The sequence below is a fragment of the Ostrinia nubilalis genome, chromosome 9 (assembly GCF_963855985.1).
Source record: "Ostrinia nubilalis chromosome 9, ilOstNubi1.1, whole genome shotgun sequence".
NCBI lineage: Eukaryota > Metazoa > Arthropoda > Insecta > Lepidoptera > Crambidae > Ostrinia > Ostrinia nubilalis.
Window position 1 is genome coordinate 5,651,986 of NC_087096.1, and position 14,749 is coordinate 5,666,734.

The window sequence follows — 14,749 nt, forward strand, 5'->3', positions numbered from 1 at the left end:
TTTTTTTTTTCTTACCACATGAAGACTATACAAACGTTCCTTATATCATTATCAAGTAGAATAATTTTTTATCTTAAAAAAAGCGTAGTTATGCCAATGTGAGGTTTGACTCCAAAATGAAGGCTACTATTTTTAATGCCGCTTTAAAATAGTAATAAACTATTATGAAAATTAAAGAATAGCGTCAATAGCTCCGGAAAAATTATATTATTTAAAATGACGCTACATGTTTTTATTTAGCATCTATTTAGACTTATGTGATAATTTTGACTTTTGGTCTATCTTTATTCAAATACCCTATATTAATTAATTTTACTAACTAATTTAACTTTAGTGTAAGTCATATCATATGTGTAACTATTCCTAATATTAATGTGTGTGAGTATTCTCTTCATATAACCATTGGCTAACAGTATTTTAATATAGTTTTAAGTTATATGTATATCACAGTCATCAAAATGTTTTTCATTTGGATTCTAAATCACATCATTTTATACCAATGTAATAGCTACAGTTGTATAAAATTAATACTGATGTTGTGTCTAAATCAAACATTCCTTTTGTAATATTTTTAAAGAGATTTTAAGTATTCTATATATTTACAGACTAAAAAAAATATTATATATAAGTTAAGACTGCTGTGACCATAAATACCAGAGAGAATGTTGTTTATACATATGCCTAGTGTAAGGTTTTATTATTTGTTGATTTTATTCAGATTTATTTGCTTTATTTCGAATACTAATTAAAAACAGCAGCTTGAGTGCGAATAACTATACATAAGCAGTTATTTCATAATGTTTCATCATTTCAGCCACAGGACGTCCACTGCTGAACATAGGCCTCCCCCAATGCTTTCCATGTTGATCGATTGGTAGCGGCCTGCGTCCAGCGCTTCCCTGCTACCTTTACGATGTCGTCGGTCCACCTTGTAGGTGGACGTCCCACGCTGCGTTTTCCGGTACGCGGCCTCCATTCCAGAACCTTTCTGCCCCATCGGCCGTCAGTTCTGCGTACTATGTGCCCTGCCCATTGCCACTTCAGCTTGCTAATACGTCGGGCTATGTCAGCGACTTTGGTTCGTTTACGGATCTCCTCATTTCTGATTCGATCTCGCAAAGAAACACCAAGCATAGCCCTCTCCATAGCACGCTGTGCAACTTTGAGCTTCTGTATAAGGCCTATAGTGAGAGGCCACGTTTCCGAGCCATAAGTTATCACTGGTAACACACATTGGTTATACACTCTAGTCTTCAGGCATTGAGGTAATTTGGACGAAAAGATGTTGCGTAGTTTCCCGAACGCTGCCCAGCCGAGTTGGATTCGACGATTGACCTCCTTCTCGAAATTGGACCTACCTAGCTGAATCGTTTGTCCGAGGTAGACATACTTGTCGACAATCTCGAGAATTGAGCTCCCAACTGGAACTGGGTAGGGCGTAACATGGACATTCGACATAAGCTTCGTTTTGTCCATGTTCATCCTCAGGCCTACCTGTTGGGAAACTCGATTAAGGTCTTCGAGCATTGTGCCAAGATCTTCCAACGATTCTGCCATGACCACAATATCGTCGGCAAACCGAAGGTGAGTGATGTACTCGCCATTAATGTTTATGCCGAATCCTTTCCATTCCAGGAGTTTGAAAGCGTCTTCCAATGCAGCGGTGAACAGTTTCGGAGATATAACATCTCCCTGCCTAACGCCTCGCTGCAGTGGAATCGCCCTCGTGCTCTGCTCCTGTACTCGGACCGACATGGTGGCGTTTTTGTACAAGCACTTCAGCACCTCGATATACCGATAGTCAATACGGCACCGCTGGAGAGATTGTAACACTGCCCAAGTCTCAATCGAATCGAAGGCCTTCTCATAGTCCACGAACGCCAAGCATAGTGGCAAGTTATACTCCTCAGTCTTCTGTATAACCTGCCGCAGCGTATGGATGTGGTCTATGGTACTATAACCTTTTCGGAATCCGGCTTGTTCGGGAGGCTGGAAGTCATCGAACCTACGCGCGAGACGGTTCGTGATGACTCTCGAAAACAGTTTGTAGACATGACTCAGAAGCGAGATGGGTCTGTAATTCTTCAGCAAGGTCTTATCACCTTTCTTGAAGAAGAGTACCACCACGCTTCTGTTCCATGCCTCTGGCGTAGTTCCCTGGAGTAGGACGGAGTTAAAGAGTCTCTGAAGGACTTTCAGTATCGGTGTTCCACCCGCATTCAGAAGCTCCGATGTTATTCCGTTATCACCCGGTGCCTTGTTGTTCTTTAGCTGTTTGAGAGCCATCCTAATCTCGTATAGGCTGATGTCCGGGATATCTTCGGTATAGTGTCGAGTTAGCTTAGCTCTTGGATCTGAAGTTGAGCTATCAACGGGTTTGGTGACCGAGGTATATAGCTGTCCATAAAACCTCTCGATCTCACCCAGAACCTCGGCTGTTGTTGACGTTACACTACCGTCCGCCGTCGTTAGCTTCGTCAGCTGGCTTTGCCCAATAGAGTTGTCTCTTGCGAACACTTTGGAGCCTTGGTTCCGCTCTATCGCCTCTTTAATACTGTTAGTATTAAAGTTGCGAATATCATGTCGCAAGGACTTCCTTATCTGTCTATTGAGCTGCCTATATGCCGTAGCGTCAACGGAGGACTGCAGCGTCATTGCACGTCGTTCTGCCATGAGGTTGAGGGTGTGGTCGGTGAGCTTTTGCGGCTTGTCTTTACGACGAGGTCTAAAGAATTTAAGCCCAGCCGCCTGGACAGTTTCTACGAACCCGTTATTGATCTCATCCACTGACTCGCAGTTTTCCAGGCATGCAAAGCGATTTGTCAACTCGAGCTGAAAGCTCTCGGGGCAGTGGATATGGGAATTGTAGGGTCGGAGCGTAGACTTCATCAGACGGGACCTTTCTAGCTTGACGTTAATATTTAGTATGCCTCTGACCATTCGGTGATCACTACCGGTTTTCACCCTGTTGATCACGGAGACATCACTAAATATTCGTCGCTTTGTGGTCATAATGTTTACCTATGTGTAAATTATTATCATTTTTACAACATAGTGGTTAGACATGTAGGTTATTCTATTTTTCTTATTTGATACAGTTACTATGAGATGATACTTGAATACAGGGATAAGTAGATTGTTGTATGTTTGTAACCAAAATTACTGAAATTGTAAATGCTTTTAAAATAAACACACCCTAAGTAGTTAATGTGATAATTTTACATGTGGAACTTAAAATTTGTCTTTGCTTTGAGAAAAATAGATGAAATTGCTGCTTAGTAAAGGAAAATATCACCTGTGCTAGTGAATGTAATTTGATATCTGTTATAATGATATTAGATGATATTTTATATTGATGGAATGTAAAGGTGCTGCTAAATTTTAAAAAGGTTATTATACATTTTGTAAATAAGAGTAATTTATGATTTAAAGAAGAATGATTATGCATAATCTAGTCCTTAAGCATGAGATAAGAAAGTGTTATTTAATTTTTCACATTCTTAATGAAATGTTTAAAATCAAAAATGAAGTGATCATGTGCATAAAGTTCAAAGACAAATCATTCCATTATGGTGAGCATTTACAACTGTGACTGCTAATAAATTAAATGTTGTTAACTAAAACCTAAATTTATTGTAGAGCAATTTAACTTGGCTTCAATAGATGCTAGTGAATGACTGTGTTAAATGATGTCACTGTCTAGTCGAAATACAGAGAAGTGCTAGATGGTAGTTTATACTTGCAGATTGTTGGTATAATTGAAATGTCAGAATGAAATAAAGATATTTTAACATGTTTCCATTGCTTTTATTCTTAGTATTAATCTGGTATACACACTGAAGTGAATAACAAACATAATATGACCACAAGTTAATCCAAAATTTACATCTCTCACAATACTATCTGTTTATGGTAAGCATTTGGGCATCTTTTTTTTTATTCTTATCACCTTTTGTGAACATGAGGAACTAAAATAATCACAATTTTCATCTTTAATTTAATTTTGCCCAACTCAGGATTTGTAGCACAAAAATGAGAACCTACTTACAGACTACAGAGAGATGGATATTAACAACACTTTACAATTTACAACATAACAAGATTTACCAACTATTTTCTTTCTTCCTCCTCAACTTCCCCTAATTTGAAGTCCATTGGTTTGTCGTAGCCCATAATTTTGGCATAATGGAGAGGGTTGCTGAAGTGCCTTGCTTCAACGAACAGGGGCTTGCCCTTGGCATGCATGGTGGTGAACATTCCAGAAATATCAGGGACAGTCACATCCTCACTTTTAAATTCCAGCTGCAAAGGAAACAAAGATTTGTTAAGAATCATAATCTAATAACTAACATGCTTAACAGCTCATTCCTTTATAATAGATGGCTGATGGCTTACCTCTTTTTCTACCAGGAAGAAGTTTATCGTTGTGGCCTTGTAAATTCCAGTGGAAGGATCATAGTGCATATCTGTGACATACTTCTTGGTAACAAAGTGCAGCAGTAGGGGAGTGATGAATGTAAAAAATCCGACCATCGAACAAATGACCACGAGAAGAGATGTGCTGCCTATGGTCGCTGCTTGCTTCACTATGATAGGTTGTGCCATTAGCCCTGCTACACTAGATGTAAGTGAAAAAATCTTCACAGCCTTAATCTGCGGCGTGAGAGGACCAGAGTAAATATGCTCCAGCTCTTCTTCTTCTTTAGAATCAGTAGATAATTGGCGAAATACGTTGTTGTGACAAACACCGATGCATTTTAATTTCGAACTTATCTGTTTATGAAGGTTATGTTGAAATAATGATTTGGATTGGAAACAAGTGGTTTGCAGGCAGAGACGGAGCATTGTTTTACTTTTGATTAGTACTCACAGAAGGATGAAATCTGCGTTATTTGTTAGGAATTATGTAAAACTTTAATGCTTTTCTGTCCTGCAAATTGTCAATAAAGATCTGTCAATGTCAGTGTCACAGCACAGATGATTAAGCTGTCAATGTCAAAATTGACTTTATCGTTCAGAAACAGTGCGGAAACGGAAACAAATAATTAATTGTGAGTTTTTGAATTATTTTTATCGTTATTTTTATTCAGAATGCTTTGTAGGGCAGTTATCAACGTCGTAACAGTATCCAGTTTCAGTGTCGAGCACTGTGTGCTCTGGGCAGTCGCAGCGGCTGAACCCGCAGACCGTACCCACTAACATTGCGTCAGGATGTTCGCATGTGCGTTGCGATTTCCAATAAGACTGGGCGCAATCACTCTTCACTTCCACCATCCATTCTGGACAAAAGTCGACACCTGTAACAGTAAAGTAAATTATCAGCAAGTTGTTTCAAGAGCCGTAGTTTTTAGGCTTTTGGTGTTATATACTACCCGATGTGTATTAAATAGTTTTTAAGCCATTATTACGAGTTAGGGAGTTACAGAAATAAACCATTTTTTAACACCAATATCAACAAAACGCGAATAATTAAAATGCTAGTTGATAATGTTAGCGACGCGCGCGACGCGACGGTTAAATGACATTGGGAACTTTTTGCCCCACTTTTCGAAAAGTAGCGGACACAAACGAAACCTATCACAGATGATACATACTAATATCCAATGAATTTCCGTGCATTTTTTTTTTCTCTCTTATATGGGAATATTGAGAAAATGAAGTTTTAATATTTTATTTTATTTTACATTTAGGTAATATTTTTGACGACCTCCGTGGCGGAGAGGCGCACACACCGGTTTTCAAGGTGTGCCGGGCCAATCCTGAGGTCCCGGGTTCGATTCCCGGCCGGGACAATATAGAAAACGATCTTTTCACATTGTCTCTGGTTTGGGTGTGTTGTGGTTCGTCGTTCCCGATTTCCATAACACAAATGCCTTAGCTACTTATTTTGGGTTGGAGTAATATATGAGATGTTGTCTAATATTAATTTAAGTATTTATAATATTTTATTTATTTATATTATTTTATTAATATTTTTTATTTATTTATATTATTTTATTTACTTTTATTGGTTACTCTGCAATGCCAAACAACATAACATGTAAAAATATCAAATCATTTTAGGCAAATATATTTTCAACTTAGACTCGTCATATCTCAGAATTCCCATATCTCACAACATAGCGCTTTAAGTGAATATACCTACAAGTATAAAGCTTTGAAATAAAATACGTTTCATCTTTGTCCGCCGTGGGGCATTTTCTCATATTAAAGTTCCCAATGTCCTTTGAATATACTAAGGAATACCTAGTAATGGGGATTATGTTTTATGTACATATTTCATATTTATGAGAAATATTTTTGAATAAATAGACAATAAAACTTACATGAATTATTATGCCACAGGCAATAAGATATCGTAGATTTTTCGTACGGCCAAACTACTCCAAATAAGACGAATATCAAAGCTCTTTTCATCATCTTGACTAGATCACCACCGACACAATAATGAAATAGTTGGCCCAGATGCCTAGATTACCTTTTTATATCGCTTACGTCATTGTTTTAACTATTTAGGCATTGTGGACGAAGAACAATGCCTAGGATAGAAAAATATTCAACAATAGCATTATACGGAAAATTGAATCGATAGGATGGGTAGGCGATTGAAGATTTTAGTCGGAACAAAAGTACCTATTCTTAATGTCTGCCTGCCACCAAAGCTAAAAGTTATACCGAGACTCCGATACTGATGAGTAAGATATAGTATTTATCGACTTATCATGAACAGATATCAAGATAAGTAGATATCCATTGTCCATAATTATCTAGTTTGATTACATAATTAACAATGAATATACCAAACGTTGTTAGGGCTCGCGTCTGGGTGCGCTGGGCGACGCGCTCGTCAAAAATCCGTTAAACTTCTCGTTTCTCGCACAAGGAAGGAACAAGCTAGGTACAACACGCCGTGGTTACCTATTTTTTGGCTGGAATATAATTGATTTATTAATAATTTTAAAAATCAAGAACTATACCTATTTAAAATCCAGTGTTATTTAGAATCCATCCTAGCAATGCAGTTAACCAACATCTCAGAGTGAGAAGGAAGGTAGTCACAGATTCTTCGCAAGCCCAGAATTTTATTCTAAGACAGAAAAATAGCCGTTAATAGCAAAAAAATAAAACTTTCTCAGTTTAAAATCATTTTTGCGTAAAAGCGAGATAAGGGGCGAATCACCGACCTAAACAAGCACGAATCAATGGCGACAAAGGGAACGACTATCGCGGAGCAAACACGGGCTATTGGCTTAGTTTATCTGTCCGCAAACATACACGCGGAGAACAGGGCCGCAGCAAGAGTTAAATTATTGAAGATAGGACAGCGGCATTACCAAATAGGGCAAGGAGCTAAAAAAGAAGGTAGGTAGGTACTTAGCGTGTCCGTTGCTTGATGACTTCCGAAAGAATAAAGTATGATTCCTTGGTTAATTCGAGCCTAGGTTCTATCATCGATTAGTCTCTATGCCAAAAACTAATGTAAGAAGAAAGTTTTTTTTCCCGGTTCACAGGTGAAACTGTGATTATTTTACTAGTGTAGTTAGTGTCATAATAATAAGGTAGTGTAGAGCAGGGTTTCCCAATTTTTTTTTGGCAAGGAACCCTAATTGATTATACTTTTCCTAGCGGAACCCCTGTACTACTCCTCCCGCACGCCCTGCCCCTCTCTTGTGCGCAAACAAGTCGGTGCGAGCGAACAACGTCGGTCACGAAACGTGGGATAATATTTTTTACGGAACCCTTGCGGCCTTTCCACGGAACCCCAGGGTTCCGCGGACCACCATTCGGGAACCGCTGGTGTAGAGCCTCAGATCACGGAACTGTGTAGAGCTAGGGCACTGGAATTTTAAGGTTAGTATAATGCCCCCTAGCTACGGCCCTGACGGGAAACGTAACGCGTGGAGCAAACAGATAAGGGCCAAAGATGGACTCGTGAATCTACATTTATCTGGCGATGAACCATCACCCTGATTATGATACGGCTGTCAGAGAAAGATAGTAATATGTCACTCAAAAATAGTGAAGCTTTCTACAGGTACCTACGTAAAGCCTTATTTTTTTAAATCGGTTCAGGGTCCAGACTCCCTAACAAAGAAGCTCTCAAACATAAAGTTCATCCGCTGAAAAACTGTCATAGGTAAGTCCATAAGCTTTACCGGTAGCCGGTAGCTATGGTAAGTGTAAGAACATGTTAAGTTAGGTAATATCGAAATTAATGATTTCAGTGCTTATAATTGCTGAAGGTAGGTATTCGGATGGCCTCATCATACGCTGGTTTTATTAAATAAATACTTTCGCATGCGACAGGTAAGCATTGGCCGATATTCTTAACGCAATAATTATAGCCAATAAAATATTTCGGATAAACCTAATAAACATTAAATTCGCATCGGTATTTTGAATAGACAATCACCACAGACAGGGCGAAAAGTAGCAAAAAACTGCCATCATTCACCCTTTTAATTACTAATATTTGGATGCGCGGTCTTTAACCTAAAAGATCACCCTTAACTTAAAAAAAATGGACGACTCATCCATGGTCCACAAACACGTTCAGGGTTCAGTAGCTCTATTTTATTAGAAAACAGACACCAAATGCAGTTTGACCAATACAATTTTATTAAATTTTTACATCACAACTAAACTTGAATGTGACTGATGTGTTTAAAGAATAAAGTAACGCTAGGTAAGTTCTGTGGCTTTACACAACTTTTATCGATCAATCGAAAACATTATAATAATTTCATTGAACGTTGTTTTACTGATATTCGTTTTGGGCTGAATCTGAAATAATTTTTCATGAACCGCCTGAAAAATATGTAAACTGTTACGGGTTATTTTCATTTTATTTGCTGAATAAAAGTACCCTATAATAAAGGGATCTCTGGTTGGAATCATATTATCTATTTGCCGATATCATTTTGCGCCGACGCACCCCATTTTATGGATCTACCTGCAGCCAATGAGTGAATGAGCAGTTTTATAATAGCCCTTTTTATACTTGAACGAGCACTAATAATAACACATCACACACATTAACTTAATGGTTAGCTAAATTGAGTTTTAGAGATATTGCGATAGTTTAAAAATGTAGAATTAGTTAATCATAACGTTATTATGTTTAATGCTAATATTTCATACTTAATTTTGGGCTTATAAATTGATTAATAAAATAATAATAATAATAAAATTGTTTATTTTCACACCTTATAGGGCTTATACATTACATCTGAAGTTACAATTAGAATTAAACATACTTTATGAAGGAACACAGAATGGTGTGACTGGAGCCTAATGTAGGGCAGCCCTGTATTTCAGGACTCCAGGTCCCACCCGTGAGGTTGAATGTATACAATGAGAAGACATGAACAGTGAAAAGACATGAATACATTAAAGACATGAATACAATACAATGTAAAGATATTCCGTTAGGAAAAATAAAGATGACGACATTTGCTCCGTTGTGTGTGTGTGTGTGTGTGTGTGTGTGTGTGTGTGTGTGTGTGTGTGTGTGTGTGTGTGTGTGTGTGTGTCTTTATAAGAAATTATATGGCTGTTGCAAATAGGGCTTCTGTTTGAGTGTAGTCCTGTTGAAGTAGCCACCTTATCAAAAGCAATTTACAGTCAAATCTTGGTTTGTCGTAGAAATTAAGTACTACATTTATTTTATCATAGAGATACGGTGCTAAGTAATATAGTTGGCGTTTAATGAATGTTGAACGGGGAAGAATTGCCGAGCATACCTTGTCAGGCCTACGCTTATGCGGTTTTTTATTAGTTCTCCTGGGTTCGTATACGAGCGCAGAGTGCTGAAGAAGAATAGAATGTAGTACGAATAGCTGTCTAATTGAAAGAATTTTGCATTCCTGGTAAAGTTGGGTGGTTGGATAACGACGAGATTTTTTCATCATAACCTTGAGAATTGACCTCTGAGCCCGTTCGAGTTTGATGATTATAGTTATATGAGACTTGTAAACAAACACGAACAACAAGGCAAAAAGCTTTCGCTCGCAAACAAAACCTTTCCCGCCAATTCTATTTTGCTACGGAGCTTTTGGAAAACGCCAATGGAGTTTGCACTTTATTGCTTTGAAGTTAAGTTAGAAAATTGGTCGGGGTCTTCCTTGATATGTCTGAAAAAGACAGAGATATTGGTGGTACTGCTCTATCATTACGTTTCTATATCCATCTCGCTCGCGCACCGTCAGCGATTGGCGTAATGAGTTTGTATAACTTTTTAGTATCTTTTCTGAGCTTCAAGAGAGCGGTTGACGCGCTGCTCCTCAAAATTTCGATAATTTGGATTGACAGATAAAGCGTAAATAAATTCGTTTTATCGGTGTGATTATGAACATTGTATTAGTGATGTGATATTTGGAGTGCTCGGAGTAGACTGTCGGAGTCGAGATGTGGTCGGTGGTGCTTTGGACTATTGTTTTGGGCCTGTCCCGCGGCGCGGAGGCGGGCGTGATGGGTGACCAGTGCGACTGGAGTGGAAGGTACGTGGGCGGAACTTTTCTATTCTTTTGTACCAGATCGGCGTGACACTTTAATCGAAAGCATTTTTTTACCGTTTGTTTGTTATGATGCTTACAGATATCTGCCATGAATGATAATAGTTTTAAAATAATGTGTAAAGTGTCACGATTAACATTTAATTTAAGTAAATTAGCAAGTTCTAAGAAGGTTGACTGACTATAATAAATGATGTTTTTTTTTAATGTTGATACCGGATGATTGCTATTAACATAAAAAGTAGAATAAAATAGGAATGTCTAATAGGAAAACCCTGTTTTTAACTTTATGATAGCTTATTACCTACGCTTTGACAATTTGTATGTTATTATGTGGATATTTTATACATCCGTTATAGCTGGGACCATTAATTTAGGAGGTACCACAGACAGAAGGTTCCTCTATCAAAAATGAGCTGGTTCGCGTATTGTCGTAGCGGTTGCGGGTTTGATTCCCGGGGGCAAATCATTTGTAATAAACTCTCGAGCTTGAATCATACCTAATCATATTATATTTAAAGTGTCTGTTACTTGCCTCATTTATTCGTACACACTTATGTATTGACCTGCAGAACATCAAATTCGAAAGCATTCCACAACCAAATGAGAATGTGGTTCACATTATCACGTACATTATTCATAATGTCGTGTTTAGCCAACGATCCTGACCTGAGGCAAAGTCCGATCATTTGGCATACCACCTCCATGATCCATCCATTTGTTACCACTCGCTCGCGTGTGCGAAGTTATTAACTCCAGATTGATGTTGCTTTATTCGGCATTCCACGAATGAATAAAAGATCAAGACATGCTAATTCGTTTGTTCGGAATGACACCGATTTTCCGCAATTATCTGACGCTATAAAAAGAACGTAAAAACTGTAATCTACGTAGGTAGTAAACTTGGGTGTTTAATTGTTTTGGGTCTGTTGATTTTAATCTGTTATACTAAAACGTTGACTAGGCTAGGTACAATCACTTTTATTGCATTTGTTAAGTCTTAGATTGGGTAAAGTTTCCTACCTATTTGAAGCTCTAATTATGGTAAATTGTTATGTTATAATAATATGGATGGAAGGCAGAGGAAGACCGCCTAAGAGATGAACAAATGAGATCCGGCAATAAGCTGGGATAAACTGGATGCAAGTGGCCGGGGACAGAAGTCAGTGGATGAAGAGGAGGCTTATGTTCGAAGACGAACCCTAAAGGCTGATAAAATTATAGATAGGTAGGCTGATATGCTGCTGATAAAATATACCTACTACATTATGGACAACAACATCTTATAACAAAATATATTTACTATACTAGCTCAAACCCCCATGAGAAGATGAGGATAACACAGCAATTAATTACGTCAACAGGACATTAAAGTTAAAAAAATACAATAATCGCTTTACAAGATCCGGATACGGTGTTATATTGAGGGTGGACGGAACAAAATCAACAAGTTGGGTTTCCCATTGTATTTGGGTGAGGGGGTGGATCGTGGGAAATAGACGGGAAAAGTGTTCTCGGCATCCCCCGCTGGTGGGACACGTGACCCTTCCGGTTATGCGCGGGCGCACCCTTACAAAGTTACTATTGAAAAACATAGGACAATAATGTCAATTTGTGTTTATTATCTTTCATGTTTGATTTTCTCAGGATGAGAGGGTGATTGATTGATTTCTAAATGATTTTAGGTACGGTTTACTTTACAGTATTAAACGGAGCTTTATTGAAGCTTTAAAGAATGCTACATATTTCCTTTGGGTTTAGAGATTAGGTAAAGTCACCAATCATAAAAAAGAAATGGTTATAGGTCAGAGAGATGTTCGAAATGAGTCAAACTGTAGTTAAGTTAATTGTTTACTGCTATAATATGTACATGACGACAGCTTGATAGACCCGAGTTACGCGACACAAACAAATTATGTTTGATGATAAGCTGCCACATACACACAGCAATAAAAGTAAATATTAGCTAAGTAAGTATCGTCTAATGAGTGTCATCACAATGGCATGCTAATGCGCGACCCGACGTATGTTAATGCAAGAAGTAAGAACGCACAAAGGGCGCGATGAGACGATGCCTGCAAAAAAGCAAATTGAGTGTCAATGTACCGGCATCGTCCATTGTGGAGCTGCAGCATTCAAGTTCATACATTAATATTTATTAGGGAGCGGCCGAGGGGACGGGATCTGTTTATTATAATTTCCTCCTATTATAACGCGTTCGCACGATAACGGCTGAGTGCAGGCACAGATTGATATAAACTACATCCAATCGATTCAATTGGTACCTATCTGAGAAACAACTCGTTGGGTAACCACAGTTTACGTAATGGTGAACTTTAAAGAAGAAAAAAGTAAAGAAAACATGCACCGTTTTGGTTAATTGTTAGTAAAATAATTGCTGAATATGCAAAAAGTAAAAACGCTGTTAAAGTGAAAGTCTCACATAAGTAATTGGCTAATTAAATTGCTCCACGCAATCCCACAAGATGTGTCGGACGGAAGTGCGTAATGAGTGTGACATCTAAACAAAACGTAAAAAACAATTGGTACCTACATTTGGTGGGTACTGTGACGTTTGCTTGCGTAAGAAAGCTTTATCCAAATAAACGACTCATCGTGGAAGTGCTGACAAAATTAATAAAAACTCAAACAATGGCAACGTTTTCTGATCACGCATTTAAGTTTTTGTATGAAATGGTTGGCGCCAAACTTTAACAATAGATGGAGAACTTAACTTCGAACAAAGAGCCTTGTCACAAATGACAACCATTGTCCGCTTCAAAAAAAGTAGGCGCGATCAGCGACTTTGTGACTAAGGCTTTTAAAGTAAATTACCATAATGATAACCACCATCGTAAAAACTTTAAGTAGTAGTTTAGGGTAAAACATTTAAAAATATAAAACAAAAGCTTTTACAACACAGTAGAGTGCGGTAGAGTAGAGACGTGTTTAAGAAAATATGCAAAATCAGCGATGCAACTAGTCTGCAATTTTGAACTTTTTGTCACCGGTATAAGAAAAGAATTAGGGTGACGTTCAAGAATCGCATGTGGCTGAAAGTGCGTGTGAGCATTAGCAATTAATGGTGCTTGATCACGCCTGCAGACCGGAAGCTCCGCACATGAGACTCCCCCGTCGTCGAGGGCAATTTGCACTGCTGCACTACTGCGACGTAACTGCCGTGGGAGTACGCTCACGTCTAGTAACTAAACTGAGTAAATTGATTTTTTGTCCCCACTAGTGTGAGAACGATAGCCTAATCTAGTTTCAGTTGCAATTGCGTAAGTCTCAGTGATTAGAATGTAATGTAGAGGAAATGACTACCGATTCTGTGTAATGTTGGCATTTGTAATGAATGAATTTCTCTATCTGACTGCGCCATTAAATCAAGCTGATAGAACCTGCAAGCTTGGAACGTTATCAACCGGTAGGTAATGAAACGCTAAAATGTAACAACCTACCACATTTTGCAATGGTTGTCCCACATCGCAAACGCGTGGGTGCAGCTATCAGCTAGCAAAGAACCATTTGTGGGAAAAATATGTTGCGGTTGTACTTCCTGAAGTTGACCCACATATGGAATACGACCACTAAGTGCGGATGTCACTATCGCCATTTCGTCGCGTTCGACGTAAACATCAGATGGCCACTGCACGACCTCCGACTTACGCACTCCATATGGCGTACGAAGTGTTCCTGTCAGTTCCACATGTTTCTGAAAGAGTTTCCCGTTCCTATTTCACATACGCAGTTCATTATCATTAGTGATTCAGAGGCCAGTATGGGATCTCGGCGGCAGGACATTTCACATGGGCTTGTGGGAACTGGGAACCCCATGTTCTGTTCCAAGAGAAAACAAGCGTCACATGTTGCGAGATGAAATCACGGTTATTTTTAAGCGACGATTGTTTTTATTCGCTCGCCAATTGAGGGCAATCAACGACACGTGTTCCGTTTGAGACGCTCGCCTTAGGTTGCCAGTCCAGCGCTCGGGCTCGCCGTGTCAGGCACCAATTCCCCAATAAGGAGTGGAAGATTTACACTATAATAAATCATCCAGTTAGAACAATCACAACGATCATATGAGCGAATATGCTGAGACATTTAAAACTAAGGCTCTACCAAGAGTCATGATTTTCCTTTGGTTCTAGCTACACCATCCATACTTATGTATCGTGTTTAAATCATATTCGGTAGTTCCCAAGATACTTGAAGTATGGTTTAACCCCACAAGC

At 38.6% G+C, this 14,749-nt stretch overlaps 2 protein-coding genes across 2 annotated transcripts in view; one reads left to right on the plus strand and one right to left on the minus strand.

The window, feature by feature from the left end:
* Positions 1 to 3,785: 3,785 nt before the first annotated feature.
* Positions 3,786 to 4,964, minus strand: LOC135074478 (transmembrane protein 70 homolog, mitochondrial). Its single transcript, XM_063968767.1, has 2 exons — positions 4,396 to 4,964; positions 3,786 to 4,302 (listed from the first exon to the last, which is right to left on the minus strand). The coding sequence occupies exons 1-2, from the start codon at positions 4,843 to 4,845 to the stop codon at positions 4,111 to 4,113; spliced, it is 642 nt and encodes a 213-aa protein (XP_063824837.1). The 5' UTR covers positions 4,846 to 4,964; the 3' UTR covers positions 3,786 to 4,110.
* Positions 4,965 to 10,244: 5,280 nt separating this feature from the next.
* The window catches only part of LOC135074479 (meteorin-like protein), a 37,088-nt gene continuing 32,583 nt past the window's right edge, over positions 10,245 to 14,749 (plus strand). The window contains exon 1 of the mRNA XM_063968769.1: positions 10,245 to 10,499. Within this exon, the coding sequence (XP_063824839.1) occupies positions 10,408 to 10,499 (92 nt within the window). The 5' untranslated portion in view covers positions 10,245 to 10,407. The remainder of the gene's footprint in view (positions 10,500 to 14,749) is intronic.

Excerpts from the sequence above, each read along its gene's own strand:
- LOC135074478 (XM_063968767.1), bottom strand. The coding sequence starts at position 4,845 with ATGCTCCGTCTCTGCCTGCAAACCACTTGTTTCCAATCCAAATCATTA. Across the intron at positions 4,303-4,395 it reads TCTTCCTGGTAGAAAAAGAG|CTGGAATTTAAAAGTGAGGA; the intron begins GTAAGCCATCAG and ends TTTCCTTTGCAG.